This window comes from Elgaria multicarinata, chromosome 6 (assembly GCF_023053635.1).
Source record: "Elgaria multicarinata webbii isolate HBS135686 ecotype San Diego chromosome 6, rElgMul1.1.pri, whole genome shotgun sequence".
NCBI lineage: Eukaryota > Metazoa > Chordata > Lepidosauria > Squamata > Anguidae > Elgaria > Elgaria multicarinata.
The window spans coordinates 118,367,633-118,391,191 of NC_086176.1; the positions used below are offsets into that span (position 1 = coordinate 118,367,633).

General features: G+C 47.1%; 1 protein-coding gene across 2 annotated transcripts; it reads right to left on the bottom strand.

Moving 5' to 3' along the window:
* Positions 1–1,630: 1,630 nt before the first annotated feature.
* On the bottom strand, positions 1,631–23,559 carry LOC134400387 (uncharacterized). 2 transcript variants are annotated; one of them, XM_063128718.1, is made up of 6 exons: positions 22,967–23,559; positions 12,071–12,541; positions 8,159–8,299; positions 6,493–6,549; positions 5,153–5,243; positions 1,631–2,729 (listed from the first exon to the last, which is right to left on the bottom strand). In XM_063128718.1, exons 1-6 carry the CDS (start codon positions 23,019–23,021, stop codon positions 2,522–2,524), a joined length of 1,023 nt encoding a protein of 340 aa, XP_062984788.1. In that variant the 5' UTR covers positions 23,022–23,559; the 3' UTR covers positions 1,631–2,521. The 2 variants fall into 2 exon arrangements, with proteins under 2 accessions (XP_062984788.1, XP_062984789.1); XM_063128719.1 differs by lacking the exon at positions 6,493–6,549.

Consider the following 23,559-nt stretch of genomic DNA (forward strand, 5'->3'; position numbering starts at 1 on the left):
TAGTTGGCTGCTACTCATGGCTGCTACTACCAAACCACATCTTGACACCCATTGCCATTGAGTTATGAGTTGGGTGTGGGGCAGGTGTTCAACATAATGTATTTATCCCAGAGGTCCATGCACTTCTCAGATACTACTGTGGTGGTCAGTGGTAGCCATGGTCACCTAACTTCTCCCCAGTAGAGAAGATCTCTTGCCTCCTGTTTCATGTGTAAACCCACACATTCTTGTAACAAGGGACGATTTGGAAGTACGAGGCACAGGTACACCTCCTCATAGAATAATAGAGTTGGAAGGGGCATATAAGGCCATCAAGTCCAACCCCTTTCTCAATGCAGGAATCCACCCTAAAACATACTTGTCAGATGGTTGTCCAGCTGCCTCTTGAAGGCCTCTAGTGTGGGAGAGCCCACAACTTCCCTAGGTAACTGGTTCCATTGTCGTACCGCTCTAACAGTCAGGAGGTTTTTCCTGATGTCCAGCCAGAATCTGGCTTCCTTTAACATGAACCCATTATTCCGTGTCCTGCACTCTGGGAGGATCAAGAAGAGATCCTGGCCCTCCTCTGTGTGACAACCTTTTAAGTCTTTGAAGAGTGCTATCATGTCTCCCCTCCATCTTCTCTTCTCTAGGCTAAACATGCCCAGTTCTTTCAGTCTCTCTTCATAGGGCTTTGTTTCCAGACCCCTGATCATCCTGGTTGCCCTCCTCTGAACACGCTCCAGCTTGTCTGCGTCCTTGAATTGTGGAGCCCAGAACTGGATGCAGTACTCTAGATGAGGCCTAACCAGGGCTGAATACAGAGGAACCAGTACCTCACGCGATTTCGAACCTTTGCTTCTATTAATGCAACCCAAAATAGCATGCTCAATGTCCAAGTTTGTGAACCACTGAGAATGTGGCCCTTAGTGAAAGATTTATAGCGGTTAGATGCTTTGTACAGCCATGAAGCAGTTGGCAATGCTGTGTACCCACCATGTTCAGAATGCCAAATTTGGCTCGTTAATTGCAGATGTCATTCATTCCGGACACTTGGTGCCAAGAAGAGGAAGGTCTTTGGGCCTCCAGTAGTGTGATCCACACAAGACAGTAGCCAGTCATATGAGGAATGGTTGTTTGTTTAATCCCATTCAAATATATCTGATCCATGTGCAAAACAAACTGGATTTGGGTGAACGTGCCTGGTCAGCGACATACAGTACAGCTGAGCAAAGAGAAGTGGTGTAGTTTAATAAAACACCGTGAGGAACTACAAACCAATATCTTACAAGTAGACTAGTTCCATTGTTGAGTTGTTTTTAGGATATAACCGTATCATTATGGTGTTAACATTATTTTCATTAGTCACTTCTTGCCGTTGAAAACCGGAGATCACAGCAAAGCAAGTCACTAAGGGACACCTGACTCTCACCTGCCCAATCCCCGTTGCTCATGGGCTCTCAGTTGCTGACACTTCCTTCATGCCTATTTTATCTATAGCAGCCTTTCTCAACCTGGGGCGCTCCAGATGTGTTGGACTGCATCTCCCAGAATGCCCCAGCCAGCTGGCTGGGGCATTCTGGGAGTTGTAGTCCAACACATCTGGAGCGTCCCAGGTTGAGAAAGGCTGATCTATAGGGTGACCCAGCCTCCCAGGCAAGGAGCCATGTTCCTGCATCGTACAAAACACCGCCAAGCGGTTCTTGGTGAGGTTAAGTAGTAGGTCGCATTCATGATTATAGCAACTGTTAGCTTCCCAAAAAGGGCTGTGTTAGCAGAGTGAAAAGTTAGATGGGTAGCCATATAGTATTCCAGTGGTCCTTTGCTGCTTTTCAGCTCGGGGTTGTAGGTAAGCCACTCGCTTGGGGTGAGTAAAGATTAACCCCAGGTGACCATGCACAAAAAGCTGGTTCTCCATTGTTAATCTCAGCGTTCAGGCCCACAGATGAATAACATATGAGTGTCCCACTTTTTTGTCTCGGTAGATTACAAACCCTGTAGTGAGATAAACCCAAGGACCTGAACTATGGCTCCAGGTATTAAGCCCCATTAAGGCACCTGGTGGTTCATTCTACAGCCAATTCATAGTGCTACGGCGCTAGTGGAGCACTGTACCATCTCAGTGGGTGGTGCTACCTCACATTACCCCCCAGGTGAAGATTGTCAATGTGCCAAATGGCGTACAAATTCACTTTTTGCCAAATATGGAGTTGATTCCAGGCAGACGTATCCCCCACTGAGCTGGTACAGTCCCCACGTGAGGACTATGCCATTTCAGAATGGCAAGCACGAACCTAGACTTTAATTACTTGGTGCAGGCTATTGCCAAGGCACTGACAAAATCTGGGCATCCATTTGTATATCTTAGACACATTCAGATTCTGTGTATGCCACTGAAATGGTGCAATATAAATGTGATTATAAAACAAATGCCTCCTGGTTTCCTTATCAAGGCTGTTATTCTAACGAAGAAGGCTCTGCAGAAGTGCCGTATACTCAAGAGTGCAATAAAAAAAGGGGGGGGCTTGAAAGCAACAGACGTTTAGCACATCTGATCGTTCGTGCTGTCGAAGAGCGGGGTGATGGTTCCATCCTTCCATTCGATCAAGATCTCACCGTGCTTCAGCGAAGGAGATGGGGACGCTGGGATAATCGGCGTCTTGGCACTGTGGCTGGCTGTCCCAGGTAAGGGCAGCTGCTGTTCCTGGCGCACCTGGCGTCTCTTCAAAGCGGACAGCATCTTCTTCTTCCTAGGGTCAGGAAAAACACGTTTTCAGGATACTTGCAAGATGAGCTGACAACACGAACATTTCTAAAGGAAAGCTTTCATGTTCGGAGGGTTAAGGGCAGCAGATTTAAAAATTTTTTTTAATGCAAGTACTTATTAAAAACTGCAGATGTCAAGTGGCGAATGAATAGCTGCATTTCCTCCTGGGCGAGAGAGCGAGAGACCTTGCTTTACATCTTCTGTTGATGTAAATTACCCTAGAATCTATTTTGATGAAGGTCAGAATACAAAGATTTGAAATTAAAAAGACACTTGCTGTAACATCTTTAAGGGCGCAATCTTGTGCATGTTTAGACAAAAAAAAGTTGTACAATTCCTCAGCCAGCCATGCTGGGAACTGTAGCACTTATATTATTATTATTTATTTATTTATTTAGCACCAACAATGTACTTGGTGCTGTACAAAGTATACAAATAAAACAGTGATACCCTGCCTAGAGGCTTACAATCTAAAATCACATTAAAACGTATGAAGGGGGGGGGAAGGAGTTCACCAAGCAGAAATAAGAGAATAATCATAGTAATAAGAACAGCCTTTTTCCTGTCTAAACATGCATAGGACTGCACCCTAAAACAGAAAATATGTTTTTCTTCTTTAGAACTATTGTTTTTCCTTAGATTTATGCCATGTAATTGCCTAATTAATTAGCAGATGTACTTTGCATGAGCTTATTATGTTAGAGCAGAAAGAAAATTAGAGGGAAAGAATTTGAGGCTTACTTATTCACAGTGTAATACTATATGGGTCTACTCAGAAGTAAGTCTTAATGCGTTCAGGTACTTAGTCCCTGGTTCAGTGTGTATAGGACTGTAGCCTAAGTTTTAGCTAGACAGAGAGATTCCTTTGCCAGCGGAATCCACTCTGAAGGGGAAAACAAAAACAATCCAGAGATCATTTCCTGATGTCCAGATTCCAGCTGGACATCAGGAAAAACTTCCTGACTGTTAGAGCAGCATGACAATGGAATCAGTTACCTAGGGAGGTTGTGGACTCTCCCACACTAGAGGCATTCAAGAGGCAGCTGGACACCCATCTGTCAGGGATGCTTTAGGGTAGGGTGACCAACTGTCAGGATTTCCCCGGATTTGTCCTGGTTTTTGTTCTTTCCATGGTGTCAGGGGGGATTTTCTATAATTTTCAATAATGTCCTGGAATGACACACCTTCCCCTTTAAGGCTGCCATTAGCATGGCAGGAGGGAATGACATGCTTTCTTGAGGCACATCATTCCCCCACCCCGAGCTCCAATTGAGGTCTTAAAGGGGAAAGTGGGTCATTCATGGACTTTATAGAAAAGGCCCCAATTGGAGTGGATGGTGGTGGTGCAGAATGAAATCCTTTCCCCTCCTCCACTCCAATCGAGTTCTGTAAGGTGGCGGGGGAATAACATACTTTCTGCAGGACTCAGAAAGCTGCTTCCCCCCACACACACACACTAGGTGTCCTCTTTTTTGGTTTCCCAAATATGGTCACCCTACTTTAGGGTGGATTCCTGCATTGAGCAGGGGGTTGGACTCGATGGCCTTGTAGGCCCCTTCCAACTCTGCTATTCTATGATTCTATCAGGAAAAAAATCCTTCCTGTTAGAGCAGTACGACAATGGAATCAGTTACCTAGGGAGGTGGTGGGCTCTCCCACACTAGAGGCCTTCAAGAGGCAGCTGGACAACCCTCTGTCAGGGATGCTTTAGGGTGGATTCCTGCATTGAGCAGGGGGTTGGACTTGATGGCCTTGTAGGCCCCTTCCAACTCTAGTATTCTGTGATTCTATGATTCAAAGGAAATGTAGGCTGTGTGATTTGTTTCTGTCTAAATTTGCCTACTATTGTGTCCTAAGAACACTGATGTGGCAGTTAAACTGTGCTCAAGCACTTAATGTGCATGAATCAGGAGCCACGCCTCCGTGGAAGAGCCCCTGCCTGGCATGCAGAAGGCCCTGGGTTTGATCCCCAGAGGCATCTCCAGTAAGGCTAGGAAAAAAATGCCTGAAACCTCAGAGATCTGCTGCTGCTGCTGCCTGTCAGTGTCGACCACACTGAGCTTGGATGGACCAACGGTCTTGTCTCCATATAAGGCAGACTCCCATGTTCCTAATCCTTTTGTAATCTTTACAACAGCCCTGCGAGGCAGGTCAGTGTTATGACCCTCCGTGTCGTAGACTGAGGCTGAGAGACAGAGAGTGCATTGCTTCTGATCCTGCATGGCTCTTCTTATGTCCTTATTTGAAGTGGGGGTCTTCCTGCCTCGCAGGAGAGAAAAGGGACAGGATGACATAAAGAGAGGTGAAAGCTGGGTGATGGGATGGAAAAGTCTGTGGGATAAAACAGGGATGATGGCAAGCAAAGAGACCACCCCATGACTGCTCCGCTCGCCCCCGCCAGCTTACCTGTTGTAATGGATGTTGAGCATGAGTATGATCACGCCCAGTATGAACGCCAGCGGGCACAGGACAAGCATGACTGTTTTCCAGCTGGTACCTGAAAAGGGAGTTGCACCGAACATTTCATCGCTTGTTTCCTATCAGCCTCCACCATTCAAGAGGCAGCTGCACAACCATCTGTCAGGGATGCTTTAGGGTGGATTCCTGCATTGAGCAGGGGGTTGGACTCGATGGCCTTGTAGGCACCTTCCAACTCTTTGATCCCCCCCCCACTTCGAAGGATCAGGTAGCTAGCAGGAGTCAGGGAAGACGTTTCCCTGCTGTTGACGTCATGCAAGCACTGGTTTCTGGTAGGGCAACATCAAGAACCCTAGCGGATGGACACCACTGGATCCTTCCCACAATTCCACACGAAGGCTGTTTCCCCATATTTTGGAAATATCAAATCTAGCCGTTATGCAGATATGTCTAGGTTTTACATTTCAAAGGTTTGAAGTGCAACTCAGAGGTTCTCAAATTAAAAGGCTCTGAGGGTGGGGACAATCTCTTAGAAGGCCCTCAGGTTCCCAGGCTCGAAAAGACCCCCACAGCATGAGCCCTGTAGATCTGCTACCAGTCAGAGTGCATAAAACCAGGCTAGATGGGCAGAAAGCCTGCCTGGTATACAGCACCTTCCTGTGTTCAAGAGGCAGCTGGACAACCACCTGTCAGGGATGCTTTAGGGTGGATTCCTGCATTGAGCAGGGGGTTGGACTCCATGGCCTTGTAGGCCCCTTCCAACTCTACTATTCTATGATTCTATGTTGCTGTATTTTTATCTCATCTGGATAGACAAAAAGGACTTATTCACAGTGCATGTTTAGCTTGTGGAATTCGCCATCACAAGATGCCACAGCTGCTAGGTTAAATGGCTTTGAAAAGGATTAGACAAATTCATGAACAAGGAGGATCAGGAGAGCTCTGTCTCCAGGTATTGAACCTCTCCTTGCGAGATACTGGGAACAAATCAAAGGAAATGGCCATTATCTTCATGTCCTGCTTGATGAGTGCCCAGAGCCATCTCCCTGGCTACTGTTGGAAACGGAACCAAGGTACACTGCTTCTGAACAGGGGGGTTCCATTAAGCTCCATGTTTCGTATTTGTTTAATCCTTTTTTAAAGCCTGATCATCCAAATCAACCCAGCCGATCAATGGGGTGACAGATGTCACAGCCAGATGGGCGTCACAACCATTTTTAAAGCAATCTAAGCCAATGTTCACCACCACATTTTGTGTCTGTGAATTCCAGAAGTTGTTTTTTTATAACTGGATTTTTATTCAATATTCCTTTGGGTTTCCATCATACCTGGATGTCGGGAACCCGCAGCCTTCCTCTGGTGCTTTTTATGATGAGTATGCCTTTCTGGCAGGGAGGGGAAAAAAAGGGAGAATGAGACAGGATGTTTGTCCGTTCCAAAGCAGCCATACGGCCTGATTAGAGGAATGCATCTCAAGATCCCTTGCAATGACGATGCTTGAAGGGGCATAATTTGGGTACTTCTCACTTGAGTGTCAGTGGTGGAGGTTTAGCCCGGTGCTCGCCCCGAGCTCACCCCTGTGCATCCAGATGATGCACAGGGGATCCCAGGGTCAGGCAGGGGTGAAACCTCCCTGGGTGTGGAGTAAATGAAACCCCATTTAGCCCGGTTTTTCCTGCAGTCCCGGCCTCAGGTCAGGCTGAGGCCGGGACCGCAGGCGTGTGGACCGTTCCACCGCTTTTCCCGGCTACTGCACTTACGTGCGAGTAGCTGGAAAAAGCGGTGGACGGGCCACAGCACTCCTGTCCCCTTCCCCCAATTCCCCCCCACAACATCCCCTGGCCTCCAATACCCCCCTGTCCCCATGTCCATGTCTCACCCTCCCGTCCCCACCTCCTGTGTTCTGCTGCCGCCGCCGCCACTGTCCCCAGCCGGCGTTTCCTGTTGTCGCCATGTCCGGGCTGCAGGACATGGCGACAGCAGGCATCACAGGCCGGACATGGCAACAACAGGAAACGCCGGCTGGGGACAGTGGCGGTGGCAGCGGGACAGAGCGGCTGGGGACATCGGCGGTGCGGTGGCGGCAGGACACAGGAGGTGGGGACAGGGGGGGATCGCAGGCCAGGGGAGGTCGTGGGGGGGGGAATCAGGGGATGGGGACGGGGGGAACCCTTTTTTTTTTTAACACCTTACCTTTCCGGTGGTGCGCTCCTGCGCACACCGGCGCCTTTAACAACAACAACAACAAAATGGTGGACGCGACAGGGCTTCGTTGCATCTGACGTGTAGATAGGTGCGACAGCCCGTGCTAATTGTAGCGCGGCCTTGACGCGCCTGAAGCACCGATTTTCAGGTAGGTCTAGCAAGACCCTTGATGTCACTTCTATGTCCTATCCATCCCCACACGCAGGGCACTGGCCCTAGATCAGGGATGGGGAACCCACAGCCCAAACCTGGGCCCTAAATAAGCATTAGTGGTACATAGAAGGCGGCAGCGTCTCAGGGTTCAGCACTCGGGGGATGGGGTAGAGAGGAACACAGAGTTGGCTGAGAAAGGAAAGTAATTTTTGCTTTTGGCGAATTCTGCAACTGGAATGCTTCTCCTTTTCCTTTTTTCCCCCTTTTTTTTTAAAGAAGGTGTAAGCGCACATTTTAAAGTGTCTATCTCAATGGTGGTCACTGGCTGAGGTGGCTTTAAAGTGTAACTACACAAATCCATAGAAGAACTTACTAGGTCTGTTGTTATGAGCCGTGAAAGCCAAAGGGAACTTCCAGCTTTATCAGACCTCTGAATGCCAGGTGATGTGGAGCTAACGGCCTAGAAGGACTGCTGCTTTCACACCTTGTTCAGCACTTTTCCCAGAGGAATTTGGCTGACCCCAGGATGCAAGACCAGGGTGACCAGGGTGCTAGACTACTTGGTCCAGGGATCTTCTCCTCTAGGGCTCTCCTATGCTCCTGTACTTTGGTCCTGGTCCTGTTTGTGGTACTCACCTTGATCTACTTTCAAACGTACATCTCCATTCTCTGGAAGAGTGCTGGTGAGGTTAGGTTCATTTTCCAGAACGTTGGCTGGAAATGTGGTTGCAGAGGCCACAGAGAGGGTGTGAATTTCTGTTGAAGCCACAGTTTTACCTGGTGGGTGGGGAATACCAAAGGTTAGTTCTGATCATTTCTTCAGTGTATGAAAGGTAGTGATAGTTGTTGTTAATTAATTAAGTAATAGCTGAAGCTCTCTGGGCAGTTTACATAAGATTAACACAATAGTTGTGTTGGTCCATCAGAGGGGGGGAAAATCCCAAGAAATTGCAGCCGGGTTATGCTTTTATTGTTGTTGTTTATTCGTTCAGTCGCTTCCGACTCTTCGTGACTTCATGGACCAACCCACACCAGAGCTTTCTGTCGGCCGTTGCCACCCCCAGCTCCCCCAAGGTCAAGTCTGTCACCTCCAGAATATCATCCCTCCATCTTGCCCTTGGTCGGCCCCTCTTCCTTTTGCCTTCCACTTTCCCTAGCATCAGCCTCTTCTCCAGGGTATCCTGTCTTCTCATTCTACACTTTCTGTCGGCTGTCGCCACCCCCAGCTCCCCCAAGGTCAAGTCTGTCACCTCCAGAATATCATCCATCCATCTTGCCCTTGGTCGGCCCTTCTTCCTTTATTAGGACCAATTAAAATGTCACGAAATAGATAGCAAGCTTCACAGAGCACTTCTCCAGGTAGGATGTTAAAGCTACCTGCGGGGGCAGTGGGAAAGGGAAAGTAGGCTACACTAAGGCGGACTTGCTGGACTAGTCTCTGGATGTGCAAAACGATTTTGGGATGTGTCAAAGGCTACTGGGGAAAGAAAATGGGAAGGACCCAATGGAGTCTCAACACAAGCGCTACTGATGTTGCACTAGAGGAAACGAAGGCTTGCCCAGCATCAATAATGTTGAACAAGAGCTGGGGGCTGCCTATATGGCTTCAGTCCAGGTTGTCTGAAAGACTGTATTCTCCCTTATGAGCCTGCCCGTGCTTTGAGATCTTAGAATCATAGAATCATAGCATAATAGAGTTGGAAGGGGCCTACAAGGCCATCGAGTCCCACCCAAAAGCAGCCCTGACAGATGGTTGTCCAGCTGCCTCTTGAATGCCTCTAGCGTGGGAGAGCCCACCACCTCCCTAGGTAACTGGTTCCATTGTCGTACTGTTCTAACAGTCAGGAAGTTTTTCCTGATGTCCAGCCGGAATCTGGCTTCCTGTAACTTGAGCCCTTCTGGGGAAGCCCTTCTTTCAGTCCCACCATCTTCACAGGCACGCCTGGTGGGAACATGGGACAGGGCCTTCTCGGTGGCTGCTCCAGTGCTCTGGAACTCTCTTCCTGGGGAAGCTAGACTGGCTCCCTCGTTGATGGGCTTTCTGAAGCAGGCAAAAACTCCTTTTTTCCCCCAGCATGCCTTTGGCGAATAATCTGGGCCTCCGTCTAGGCTAAGGACTTTTAAAATTGTCATGTATTTTAAATGTTTAATGTTCTAATATTGTAATATATTTTTAACTTCTGCATATTTCTTTTCATAGGTTTGAAAATGTATATGTTTTAAATTTTGTAAGGCCGCCTTGAGTTCCAGTATTGGGCAAAAGGCGGGAATAATAATAATAATAATAATAATAATAATAATAATAATAATAATAATAATAATACACAAGGAAAGCCCTGTGTGTGTGTGTGTGTGTGTGTGTTGGCACTGTGTCAATTCTATGAGGCAGCAGCTACCTTGGGGCTTTCCTGGGAAGCTGTGGAGAAAAAAATTCTCTGGAATGGGGTAAGTATTTATTTATTTATTTATTTATTTATTACATTTTTATACCGCCCAATAGCCGAAGCTCTCTGGGCGGTTCACAGAGAACTGCCCAGAGTTCTCTGAAGTTGCAGAGTTCGCAACCACCGTCTATCCTCACCTGGAGTCACGCCGGAGGCCCGATTGGTCGCCGTCTTCCTGGGCAGAGGGTGGGCACGGCTGCCGGAAACCCCGTGCTTTTGCTGTAGCGTTGGGATTAACCACCACCACCCTGAAGCAGCAAAGGTCCAGGGTTTTGCTCATCGCAGGGGCAACCGGCCCCCGTATCGGCAGTCGCCTGGTTAACACTAGTGCAACGTAAATAGCGCCAGCAGTGGGACACCATTTGGATCCTTCTCGTAAGGCTGGCTGTTCCCCCAATATTGTGAAAATATGAAATCTAGCAGTTATTTGGATCTGCGGGTGGTTCATCTGACCGGCGAGGTGATGTTTGCCCTGTCCTGGACGGGGTTGCACTCCCCCTAAAGGATCGGGTCCGTAGTTTGGAGGTGCTCTTGGATCCAGAACTGTCACTTGAGGCACAGGTGAACTCAGTGGCAAAGAGCACCTTTTACCAGCTCAGGCTGATATACCAGCTGCGCCCTTATCTGGACAGAGATAGCCTCGCTACAGTGATCCATGCTCTGATAACCTCTCGCTTGGATTACTGCAATGCATTATACGTGGGGCTGCCTTTGGAAACGGTCCGGAAGCTTCAGCTGGTACAAAACAGGGCAGCACGTTTACTAACAGGGACTGGCCGACGACACCACATCATGGCGGTCCTTTTCCAGCTTCATTGGCTGCCAGTCCAGGTCCGGGCCCGATTCAAAGTGCTGGTATTGACATTTAAAGCCCTAAACGGTTTGGGGCCAGGTTATCTGAAGGAACGCCTCCTCCCATATGTACCTACCCGGACCTTAAGATCATCTACAGGGGCCCTTCTCCGTGAGCCCCTGCCAAAGGAAGTGAGGCAGGTGGCTACTAGGAGGAGGGCTTTCTCCGCTGTGGCACCCCGGTTGTGGAATGAGCTCCCCAGAGAGGTCCGCCTGGCGCATACACTGTACTCCTTTCGTCGCCAGTTGAAGACCTTTTTATTCTCTCAATATTTTAACACTTACTGTATTTCTTCGATTCTAAGACGCACTTTTTTCCCCATATAAACATCTCTAAAAATGGGGTGCGTCTTAGAATCGCGGGTGCAATTATTATTCTTAGAATCAAAGCTTTTTTTCTGTTGGTGGTACTGAAATTAGTGTGCGTCTTACAATCGATGGCATCTTACAATCGAAGAAATACGGTAATTTTAACTTAAATTTAAATTTTACTGTTTTAACTCTGTGTCTTAATTTTATATTAATTTTGCTGCATGGTTTTTATCCTGGTTGTGTTTTTCATACTGTATTTTGTATTTGTGCTTTTAACCTGTTGGTTGTTTTTTTATGGTTTTAATTTTTGTGAACCACCCAGAGAGCTTTGGCTATTGGGCGGTATAAAAACGTAATAAATAAATAAATAAATAAATCTGTCCAAGTTTTATTTTTTAAAAAGGTTTACAAATTAAAAAGATCTGGGGGTCAGGAAGACCACTCTTTGTCTGAGATCCTCTTAAAAGGATCTTGGGTGGAAAACTTGAGAAAAAAACCCTCTGTGTCCTGAGATCCTGTAGAGCTGCTGTCAGTTCCTAGTTGGCATTACTGGGCTAGTTGGACCAGTGGTCTGGCTCATTAAAGGGCAGTGTGATCCATTGCTGTGGTTAACCAGCAGCACGAATACCTGCACCCAAAAATGCAGGTAAGAACATAAGAAGAGCCCTGCTGGATCAGACCAAGGGTCCATCTAGTCCAGCACTCTGTTCACACAGTGGCCAACCAGCCATTGGCCGGGGATGGACAAGCAAGACATGGTGCAACGGGACCCTCCCACCCATGTTCCCCAGCAACTGGTGCACACAGGCTTCCTGCCTTGAATACTGGAGATAGCACACGACGTGAGCAAGGAACACAAGCCAGTTGTGTACAGCTGTCAAGGATGAGAGCTCAGTAACGGATCAAGTGGTTTTCTGTGGGTCCATCCATCTTGCCTTACTTTGGCGGGCCCACTCCAGGGTGCCTATGGATTCCTCCAGCGGGCCGCTGGGTCCAGGAGCCACTGCCGCATCTACAGCACAGACAATTTCCTCCGTCTCTGTCTTCCACCTGCTGAACTTGTTCTTCTCCAGGGACAGGAAGGCCTTGTGCCCTTCAGGCTTGGTGCTGAGGTGCAGCCCCAGACCTTGCAACGTGAGGTGGCCCTTCTTGCTGCACACCCAGGTCTGCCCCACTTGGTCTCCACAGGCCTCCAGCTGAGCCGGTGCAAATTCTTGCGGTGCGGAGACCGTCAGGCACCGCCCAGTTTTCTGGTTGACGATGGCCCGGGTGGCCGCGTCCCAAGCCCACTGGTACTGTGGGGACTCTGGCTTGCAGTCGGCCAGGCTGATCTTTTCAACTTCGTGGGAGGTGGCATGGATGCACTTTGCCAGACGGACATTTTGGATGAGGAAGCCGTCCCCTTCCAATGCTGTAGGGAACAAAGCGCAACAGGTATCACATTTACGTGCATAATTGTGAGTTCAGCTATCCCAGGCATGGGAGGACTTCAGGCTTGAGAGATCTGCTTTGTTTTTTTTACTAGAACCCCAAGGTCCACCAGTGGAAGCCAGGGGCAAGATAGTCAGTGAGGAGCAGAGCCAGATGCAAAATGGCGGCTCAGGGGGTCCAAGTCAATTATTCTCTGTGCTCCGTGAGCCGTACACTGTGATGGCTGGCCTGCCTATTCAAATCTACATGTGAGTTACAATAGGGTGACCTTCTGGAAAGGAGGACAGGACTCCTGTATCTTTAATAGCTGAATAGAAAAGGGAATTCCAGCAGGTGTCATTGTTTTGCATGCAGCACCTGGTGGAATTCCCTCTTGTTAGAAATAGATAAATATGTTACTTTTTCATTTTACAATGTTTAACATAAGGAGAAAATATAATGGCTAACGCATTATTAAAATATTATTATAAGGGCTTCTGAAAAGGGTCAGCTAAAAGCAATGTTACAACTGAAGCATTATAAGAAAAACAGGAAAACAACCCAACAGGTGCAAGAGCCGTTAGACTGTTCAGTTGAAGTAAAAGAGAATAACACAGAACTTGTGGTTAGGACTGGTGGTAAAACCGAAAACAGTAGTTGATAACACATCTGTTGTTTCTGAACTCATGACCTTGTGGTTAGATGATAGGGGAGGAGATGATTAAAAAGTGATTAAGAAGGTATGCCCAGAAGAATCAAAACCAAATATGGACATAAGTAAATAAGAGTGGGTGGAATATCAAATGAGGGAAGCAAGGAGGTAAACAGAGGCGGGACCAACAGGTGTACCGGGATAGGCTGTAACCCCTTGAGTCTCTGACCAATGAAGAGACCGGGGAGGGACCACTTCGGCCGGGCTAAGGGATAAAATGGTTTTGCTCTAACTGGTAGGTGTGCCTACCTGCCTAGACACCCAAACTTGCAAGGTTGCTCAATAAAACAGAGTGTTTAAACTTTCACCACTTTGTCCAAACATTTTCATTTCAAATCGTGTTTCTAACACTCTTCATCACAACAGTTAAATCTGCACAAGCCCTGCCCTCTTTTGTATCAGGCCAAGAGGGCAGGGCTCCTACAGCTTTAACTGTTGTGATGAAGAGGGAATTTCACCAGGTGCTGCATGCATACAAATGACCCCTGCTGAAATCCCCTTTTCTATGCAACTGTTAAAGATACAGGAGCCCTGTCCACTTTTCCATATGGTCACCCTAGTTACAACAGATAAAGATTGTAACATCCTAAATTTTGGAGGGAGGGCAGCTTCTTGCTGTTGCTGTTGCTAAACAGTTGGAAGTCAGATTCCCTTGCCGGCCAACTGGAAACCATCCAGCGATGGACCAGTAGGTCTAGAACGACCTTCTGCCTGCCTTTGGGCATCTGATTACTATGACTGGGGATTTCACGCAGGGTGCCTTCCTCCCTAACCTGGTACCCTCCAGATGTGTTTGCCTACAGCTACCATTATCCCCAGCCAGCATGGCTGTTGGACTACAACTTCCATCATCCCCAGCCAACATGGCCATTGGCACTAGTGCTTTTGCCTGATGGGATGGGATAGGAGTCAGGGATTTGACAGAGAGGAGCATTAATGTTCCCTTTACAGCTGCTGAGGTTTCACCTGGAGACCTGGGGGTGGGGGTGGGGGCGGAATCTCAGATCACTGTCCTGCAGGGGGCTTGTGTGCAGGGGCAAAGGACGCATTGTTAACACACATTTCAAAAATCCCTGATCTGGAGGCAGAATAGACAACGATATGCGAAATGTTCATTCGCAGGAATCTGCCAAGGTTGTAGAATTCAGCTTTTCTAGGTGCGATTCTAGGTGCCATTGGACCTGGAAAAGTTGAATTCTGCAACCTTGGCAAATTCCTGCGAATGAAGGTTATTTGCATATTTTGGCCTATTCTGCAGGACTTACTTTGCTTACTTTTAGCATCAAGCAACTACACAAGTCCGAATACATGGGCTGGCTCTCACCTGAAACCAAAACGGCACTCCCCACTCTAAGTAACGTGTGTGGCACAATCCACCGGAAGTCCTCCTGTATGAGCCCTTTGAATGATGCAAGAGGTGCTCAAGAACCCAGCTGCACTCTTATGCAGCTCCTGTACGGTTCAATGGAGCCTGAGCAGGAGAACTTCCACAGGGGCCAGATCCGTCCCTCTCCCATTCAGATGCCTTTAATAGAGATGTGAAGGCCCGGGGAAAAACCCAGAAAAATTAGGGGGGGGAAAACTGTTTTTTTCCGTTTCCTCCTGAAGCCTTTTCTGGTTTCCCCCGCCCCCCCCCCCAAAAAAAAAAATTGAAAAAATTGAAAAAAATGAAGAAAAAACGGATTACGGGATGTTTTATTTTAGCATGATGAATAAAATGTTTAAAACAAGGTGTTCAGATATTTACTTCTCCAAATGATTTCTAAAAACTGTACGGTAACAGATTATTACAATGTCTGTGCACCAAGGACAAGCAAGTCCTAGGTTGCAAACTGAGACTACAACTCTCAAATGCAAGAGGAAGATGCATTTCTGCCTCTAGGGGGCAGGACTGCCACGGAAGCAGAGATTGAAACTAATACTGATAGCTATACGTCAGAAAATGAGTCTGATTAAATTTCATGCATATTCATTGAATCTTGGTCGTCCCCCCCCCCATTTTTCTCAGTTCTTTTTATGGGAATGGGGGCTTTATGTCTCGACACTGGAGGACTAGCGGAGACATAAAAAATTTCTTGTTACTAATGTTGGTGGTTTCTTCAGTTGTTGTTTTTTAAAATTGTGTTTTGCCTGCTGCTCATAAACTGGCAGAACCAAAGAGGTTCCTTACGGTTCAGGTGTTCCTAACAGTTCAGGAGCTTGTAGCTCCATTTGTTACCCAAAATAAGTAAAAAAAAGTAAATTAAATTTGTAATAATTGTTTGAATACAATAGTTTTAATATACCAAATGTAATAATTTTATGCCAAACCAACTTGGACATAATTACATTTTATGTTCCTGAAGTAACAAAGTAACTTTCAATCTGTAAAAAATGCTAATATTGCATTATTTAATTTTTTCTGAAAATTTCCGTTCCCACCCACCAAAAAAAAAACCCAATGGAAGAAAACCTGGTTTTCCCCCCACGGCTTCAAAATTTTGGGAAATTGTACATCTCTAGCCTTTAATCAGCCCCCCTGAGGCAGCTGCTCCATTTTGCCTCGTCCCGGTAGGATCTACGAGATGAACACATGACGAGGAACACGCAGCGGCCTGTGTAGAATCTCGCCGCCTGGGAGCGGAGCTCTGGCTGTGCCAAGTGAGGCACCCAATGGGCCAGGTGCGAGCGAGAGGCGTGCGGACACACGCACATGGTCTCCCATTGTGTTTCCAGCGGTGGGCTGCCTCGCAGGGCTGTTTGTCCGCCCTTCCTTTGCTACTGAATACGCACCGGCCTCTACGGAATTTCCTCTCCTCTATGCGTTTAACTAGGCATCGCTGTAGGAACAAACATCAGGTCCATAATATAAACAGGAACCACGGTGCAAAAAGAGCCCACAATAGATGAAAGGCTTATTTTCTTAAAGGGAACTCGAGATGCCCCTTAGATGCTATGCCTGGGTTTTGTTTACGGACACAGGAGGAAATGAGGAAGCTGGAGGGCGAGGATGTCTCAACCCCCCACTGAAAATGGAAGAAGGCAGGCAGAGAGAAAGTGGCCCCATTTCAGCTTCGAAAACGCACTGCCATTTATTTACGCCTCACGAGAGAGTTGCTTCGGGGCCCTAGGCAGGTCCGGTGCCAGACTATTTTGCGCCCTAGGCAAGGTGAGCTACTTACACCCACACCCACCCACCCACCCACACACCCACACACCAAAAAATGCCAACTTTGATTTTTAAGAACATATGTTTCCTGGAAAAAATAAGAAGCACAAAACTTGAAACTGCTAAATTTATTTTAAAGTGCAAGAAATACCTCATGCCAATTATAGCAAACAAATTGGAAAGGGACGTCTAAAATGCATTATTTAATAGGAATATCACCTCCAAATCATCCCCCCAACTCACACGCGTGCGCACACACACACTCAGCATCACTCACTCCAAACAAACACACACATGAACACATGCATTCACTCAAAGACCCCATGCACCCCATTCACCCATACATTCTCTCTCTCTCTCTCTCTCTCTCTCTTCTGGGCGCATTCCAGAAGTCCGAACGTGGAGCCACCCCACTCCCACCCCAGCGTTCCTGGCTTTGCTTTGGCTGGGCGGGCGCCGGGCGCCATCTCGCCCGCCCAGGCCCAGCTGAATCCTTGGGTCAGGCCGGCTCATAGCCAACGCACGTGAGTGCTGCGCTGTGCCCGGCGCCCCTCTTAGCTTGGCGCTCTAGGCGGCCGCCTGAGTGGCCTCTATGGTAGCACCGGCCCTGGCCCTAGGTGAATAATCCAAAGGCACTGTGCAGCTTTTCCATCTTTTCCTTCTTAACGGATTTCCAGTGGCAAGAGAAAAAAAATGGAAGAAACACAGAAGGGTTATGAGAGGAGAACGATAGAATCTGGACCACCATAAAAATCCTTGAAGGGTGATGGTATGATAAAAGCTTCATTTGGAAGCCCCCACCCCCATCCGAGGGCACAATAAAGTCCTACTACTTCCAGCGTTCCCATTGGCCCCCTTTGGGATTGGGGGGCATGCACAATTTTCTCCAAGCTGGGAAAATTGTGTATCCCGCCCCCCACTGCTGCTTTAATGGAAGCCACCATTAATCCAGTGCAGCCTTCCTCAACCTGGGGCGCTCCAGATGTGTTGGACTGCACCTCCCAGAATGCCCCAGCCAGCTGGCTGGGGCATTCTGGGAGTTGTAGTCCAACTCATCTGGAGCGCCCCAGGTTGAGGAAGGCTGATCCAGTGGAGGGAAAGGGCACGATCCCGGAAGCCAAGGAAGAACCATGCCCGATCGCTCTCGGGAGTCCGCTGTCCTCAACTGGACCCAAGTGGACGCTTGCGCCATCCCTAACCCCTGGCCACGCCCACTCTCTCAATCCAAACTGTACCCACCACGGACAGACCACAAACAACCATGGTGACATCGGAGCAATGTAAAAAGCCGTGGTAAAACGGCACAGTGCAGTTTCATGGGAAATGGCATGACGTGGCAGCACGTAGGCAGCTGCGTCATATAAACAATGGAGCACAACTGCACAGCCACAATGGGGTATATAGAGAGTGTATAGACAAGCCCAGAGACAGAGTTTTTGGAGCTGGGAGGTGGCTGGACATAAATCAGCTGGAGGTGCAAGGAAGAGCTCTCTGCAGGGATTTGCTGCTTGCTGTAGGAGTATCCGTTAATATTCCACTAGGCTCTGCTTGGTATATTTGTAATAAAGGTTACACAAGGACACCTTACGTCTCCAATGCTTTATCAAGCAAAAGAAACTAAGCCCTGGAACTTCCATCCACTTGGGGGAAGTGGGAGGAACAGTGCATAACAGAATATAATGCCAGAAAAGATTAAGGGGAGACATGATACCACTCTTCAAATACTTAAAAGGTTGTCACACAGAGGAGGGCCAGGATCTCTTCTCGATCCTCCCAGAGTGTAGGACACAGAATAACGGGCTCAAGTGACAGGAAGCCAGATTCCAGCAGGACATCAGGAAAAACTTCCTGACTGTTAGAGCAGTACGACAATGGAACCAGTTACCTAGGGAGGTTGTGGGCTCTCCCACACTAGAGTCATTCAAGAGGCAGCTGGACAACGATCTGTCAGGGATGCTTTAGGGTGGATTCCTGCATTAAGAAGGAGGTTGGACTCAATGGCCTTTTAGGCCCCTTCCAACTCTACTATTCTATGATAGGTTTGTGCCATCTGTATCTGCTGCCATGTCCCAGGGAATGATTTGAAGCCTCTTGGCCTGCTGAAGCTAAGTCAATCTGGGTTTGATCGGTGCGTAGATGGGAGACTGGCTGGGACCCCCATATACCAGCTGCTGGCAGGGGGGATGATGGGAGTTATAGTCCAACTATATGGAAGAAGGCACTAACTTGGGGAACGCTGCCACATAGACTGCCTTGAACCTCCTGCAGGAAAGGGGCAGTAATTTATTTTATTGTATTTAAAATATTTTCAGACTGGCTTTTAGGGTCAAACTCTATTGAGGTGGCTTCCAACGTATAAGAATCTCCATTTAACAACAATGTTCACAGTAAAATATCAATAAACCAGCACTATCACTATCAGAGAGATTCAGCTATTGGGCGGTATGGGATTGCAATAAATAAGTGATAGCACTCTTCAAATACTTCAAAGGTTGTCAAACAGAGGAGGGCCAGGATCTCTTCTCGATCCTCCCAGAGTGGAGGAATAACGGGCTCAAGTTAAAGGAAGCCAGATTCTGGCTGGACATCAGGAAAAACTTCCTGTTAGAGCAGTATGACAATGGAATCAGTTACCTAGGGAGGTTGTGGGCTCTCCCACCTTCAAGAGGCAGCTGGACAACCCTCTGTCAGGGATGCTTTAGGGTGGATTCCTGCATTGAGCAGGGGGTTGGACTCGATGGCCTTGTAGGCCCCTTCCAACTCTGCTGTTCTATGATTCTATGATTAAACAAACACACTGTATTGGTATAGCCTATTATATGATTGTTAGAAACAAGTAAGGTCACTATGTTTGTGGACTGTCCAGTTTCCATTTTGGTATAATTTTATATGGTTTGTTATATAATTACATTTTTGCAATTACTTTTTATACTTTGTAGTATTGATTAGTTGTTTTATCAAATTTTGTGAAAGTTTATTTATTGGTAGGGCCATCCTAATATTGCACTTTACAAGCGCTCTCAAACCCATTTTGCTTTTGTGTTGACTTTGGCTTAAGATAGGGCCTTTATGAATAATTGTTAATAAACAAACCATCAACCAGTAACAGAATTCAGTGCAGCAAAATAACCATAAAACTGGTGAAACAAATTAAAACCATTGCAGCACCATATCAAAATACCAGTACAATAACATCCTTTTGGGTGGAAGGAGTTTGCAACAGATGGTTCTTCTAGAGTCTGCTTATAGGCCTGCAATGACGTGGCCGTACACACTTCAGTCAGAATAGTTACACCAGTGTGGGGCCACTGCTGAGAAGCCCCTATCCCTTGTACCTGCCAACCTAATTAATCTCCCAGCTGGGCGCATGGCTAGAGCATATGAAGCTGATCTTAAAATATGGGCAGTTTGTTCTGGGTCATCAATACATGTAATCAATGAATAAAAGAATCACGTCCCTGTTGCAATTTGTGCAGTGTTCCCAGGAGAAAGCACAGAGCCAGTGTAGGTGACTATAGTATCAATGGCTACTAGTCATGATGGCTTCGGTATTGGAGGCAGTAGGCCTAATAATGCACGCTCTTCTTATGTTCTTACGATGAACTGATACTGCTGTTAGAAAGCAAAGTGAAGAGTACCAACCAAGCTGACCATCTCCCTCACGACTAGCGCCATGGACTTTTTCTTCTTCTTCTTTCTTTTTTTAATGTGAGACTCTGGGGGCTTGTGCTTCTCTCCCTCTCAAACCTAGGAAGGAATGTGCAACTCTGTCTTGAAAAACAAAAAGTAGCAGAATGGCATTTCTTACGACAAAAGGCTACTACTCCCCTATACGCTTCCGGTTGGAATTCAAGGTGCTGGTACTGACGTTTAAAGCTCTAAACGGCTTGGGACCTCGATACTTGAGAGAGCGCCTCTCCTTATATATGCCTGCCCGAGACCTCAGATCTGTTGGAGGAGCCCTTCTCCGCATCCCACCAACGCAACATATACGTTACGATGGGACAAGGGAGAGGGCTTTCTCTGTGGTGGCACCCCGACTGTGGAATGCCCTCCCCTTGGAGGCCCGATTGGCGCCAGCATTGATTGCATTTCAACTCCAAGTAAAAACATGGCTTTTAAACAAAGCCTTTGATGGCTAAATTCACTGGCACATTGTTTTAACTGCTTCTATTGCTTTTAAATTATATGTTTTAACTTGGATCATGGTTTGATTTGTTTTTAGCTGTGCATATTTATTGTTTTATACCGTATGTTTTTATCTGTACGCTGCCTTGAGATCTTAGTGATATAGGGCGGGATATAAATGTTTTAAATAAATAAATAAATAAATAAAATATACGTTACAGGACACTGTGCTGGACAGAGGACAGTGCTAAAACAGTGCTAGTAATGAGCCCCACCTGCCCATGGCTACCTGGAAGGGACCTCCGATTTGTGCAATTGGGTTAATACAGTTCCCTCCAAATTAACGGAGCTAAAGGATCTGTTTCGCGCGTGCTAATTTATTATTTGATGACATTTTAGCCTGCCCTTCCTCCAAGGAGCTCAGTTCTGCATACAGAGGAGTTTACTCTATTTTATCCTCACAACGTTCTTGTTTGGTCAGCTAGACAGAGAACAAGTGATTTGCCGGAGGCCAACCAGGGTTTCACGGCTGGGCATGACCCGATTGACAGCCTCGTGTCCCCGGTTCAACTCCCAGCACTCTGTAGGCTCTACTCCGCTAGATCTGTCATTTGGGATGTGCCCTTTGTATCTTCACGACTTGCATAACCTTTGCAGCCCCCAGACTTTCCTGAGATGACGTTCAACATCTGCTTCAGACATCCTACAATACTGTGGGCTTGTGCGTACAAAATATCTCACATTGCCAGGAGAATCAGCATTACACTGCAGGGTTTTTTTTAAAAAGGAAAGTTTCCAACTGCACAAATTTATTTATTTATTTATTTAAAACATTTATATCCCGCCCTATATCATTAAGATCTCAGAGCGGCGAACAGATAAAAACATACAGTATAAAACAATAAATGTGCACAGTTAAAAATAAATTAAACCATGATCCAAGTTAAAACAATATATAATTTAAAAGCAGTAAAAGCAGTTAAAGCAGTTAAAACAATTGTGCCAGTGAGTTTAACCATTAAAGGCTTTGTTAAAAAGCCACGTTTTTACTTGGCGTCAAAATGCAATCCATGTTGGCACCAATCGGGCCTCCAAGGGGAGGGCATTCCACAGTCGGGGTGCCACCACAGAGAAGGCCCTCTCCCTTGTCCCAACATAGCGTATATGTTGCATTGGTGGGATGTGGAGAAGGGCTCCTCCAACAGATCTGAGGTCTCAGGCAGGCATATATGAGGAGAGGCGCTCTCTCAAGTATTGAGGTCCCAAGCTGTTTAGGGCTTTAAACGTCAGTACCAGCACATCGAATTCCGACCGGAAGCGTATAGGCAGCCAGTGCAGTTCCTTTAAGACAGGTGCTATGCGGTCTCTGTAAGATGTACCTGCCAGCAGTCTAGCTGCTGCATTTTGCACTAGCTGCAACTTCCACGTCGTCTTCAAGGGCAGCCCCACGTAGAGTGCATTGCAGTAGTCTAATAGGGAAGTTACCAGCGCATGCACTACTGTGGCTAGGTTGTCCCTGTCCAGGAAAGGCCGTAGCTGGCGGATCAGCCGAAGCTGACCCCAAGTATCCCGTGCCACAGAGTCCACCTGGGCATCCAGTGACAATGATAGGTCTAGGAGTACTCCCAAATGCCCTGTCAGACACCCACCCCCCACCCAAGACAAACACATATTTCTATTTCATGACTGGACAGGTTATCACCAACACTAGAAGCACCTTAAACTTACAAGACAGATTGACAGGGCCATACGGATACCCAGGAAGGATGATAGACCAAGAGAAGTACACCACCCGTTGTCACCTACAGTCCCCAATTGAAACCATGTCAATGAGCTCCAACCCATCATCAGCACAGACACTTCTCTCTCACAAGCCTTGGGAGGCAGAACAAACCTGGCCTACAAACCATCTCCCAATCTGAATAAGATGCTAACCAGCAACAGTACACAGGACAGAGACACTGACCAGAGGGACCAGACCATGCAATAGACCCAAGGGGGGCTGACTCTGCCCCCACGTCTATTCAGACAACACTGTCACAGGACCCAACAGCATCAGTCACACCATCAAGGGCTGTTTCACCTGCATCCTTATATAATTTGCGTTACATGCCATCCCTGACTTTGTCTATTGTTAAGTTCTTAATAAACACATACACATAACACGTGTCTTATTTTTCACCACTTTTTTCAAGTGCACATTATCAGATTTCCCACTGCAGATTTTTTTTACCCAACTGCACATTTTGTGTCCAACTGCACACTAACCCCTGCACCCCCTAGCATTAAAGCAAAAGAAGCAGAAATTGGCCAGGGGAGACTAACGCAAGCCCTTTCCATGAGTGGGAAATGTTTAATTAATGCTTAATCGTATTGAGCAGGAATAAATCTATATGCACATATTCAGAGTAAAATAAAAGCAGAGAAAACAAACTCACCATGCACCCAGAGAAGGAGGAACATCCAACTTGGACTCCACTTTAAAAACTCCATTGTCTCCCAACAAAGGGCAGGGAGGGGGGAGGAGAAAGAGACAGAGAGAGACTCTGAAAAGGACAAGTTGAATTGCAAAGTGGAAGTTGCTTTCCTCTCCTTTCATCCAAAAGAACAGGAATGAAAAGGAAAGAAGTGAAAGGACAAATATACAACTTTAAGAGAACAAGTTATTTCCGCCTCCTGCTTTAATGCCAAAGATAGCAACAGGCATCTGATGACCCACGCGAGAGAGGGACACGAGAACCCATCCGAGGAAGGGTGCGCACTTCTTCCCGGCGAACGAGATGTGAAGTTGCCAAAGAGTTGCCTGTTCTTGAACTAGTTCCTGCGGCTGAAAGGGGATGGAACTCTTGAGCATCACAGAGCTCTTCTTCGGGCAGCATGAAAGGGAAGGAGGACCATGTCTTCCCTTTAAGCTGCTGCAGCAGCAACTGCTTCCCAAAAGCCAATGGATGTAAACTTCTAGTGGACGCAGTGGCGATGGGGCAGGAAGGAGGAGGGAGCAGAATGCTGTTGTGCTCAGGTCTTTAGAAGC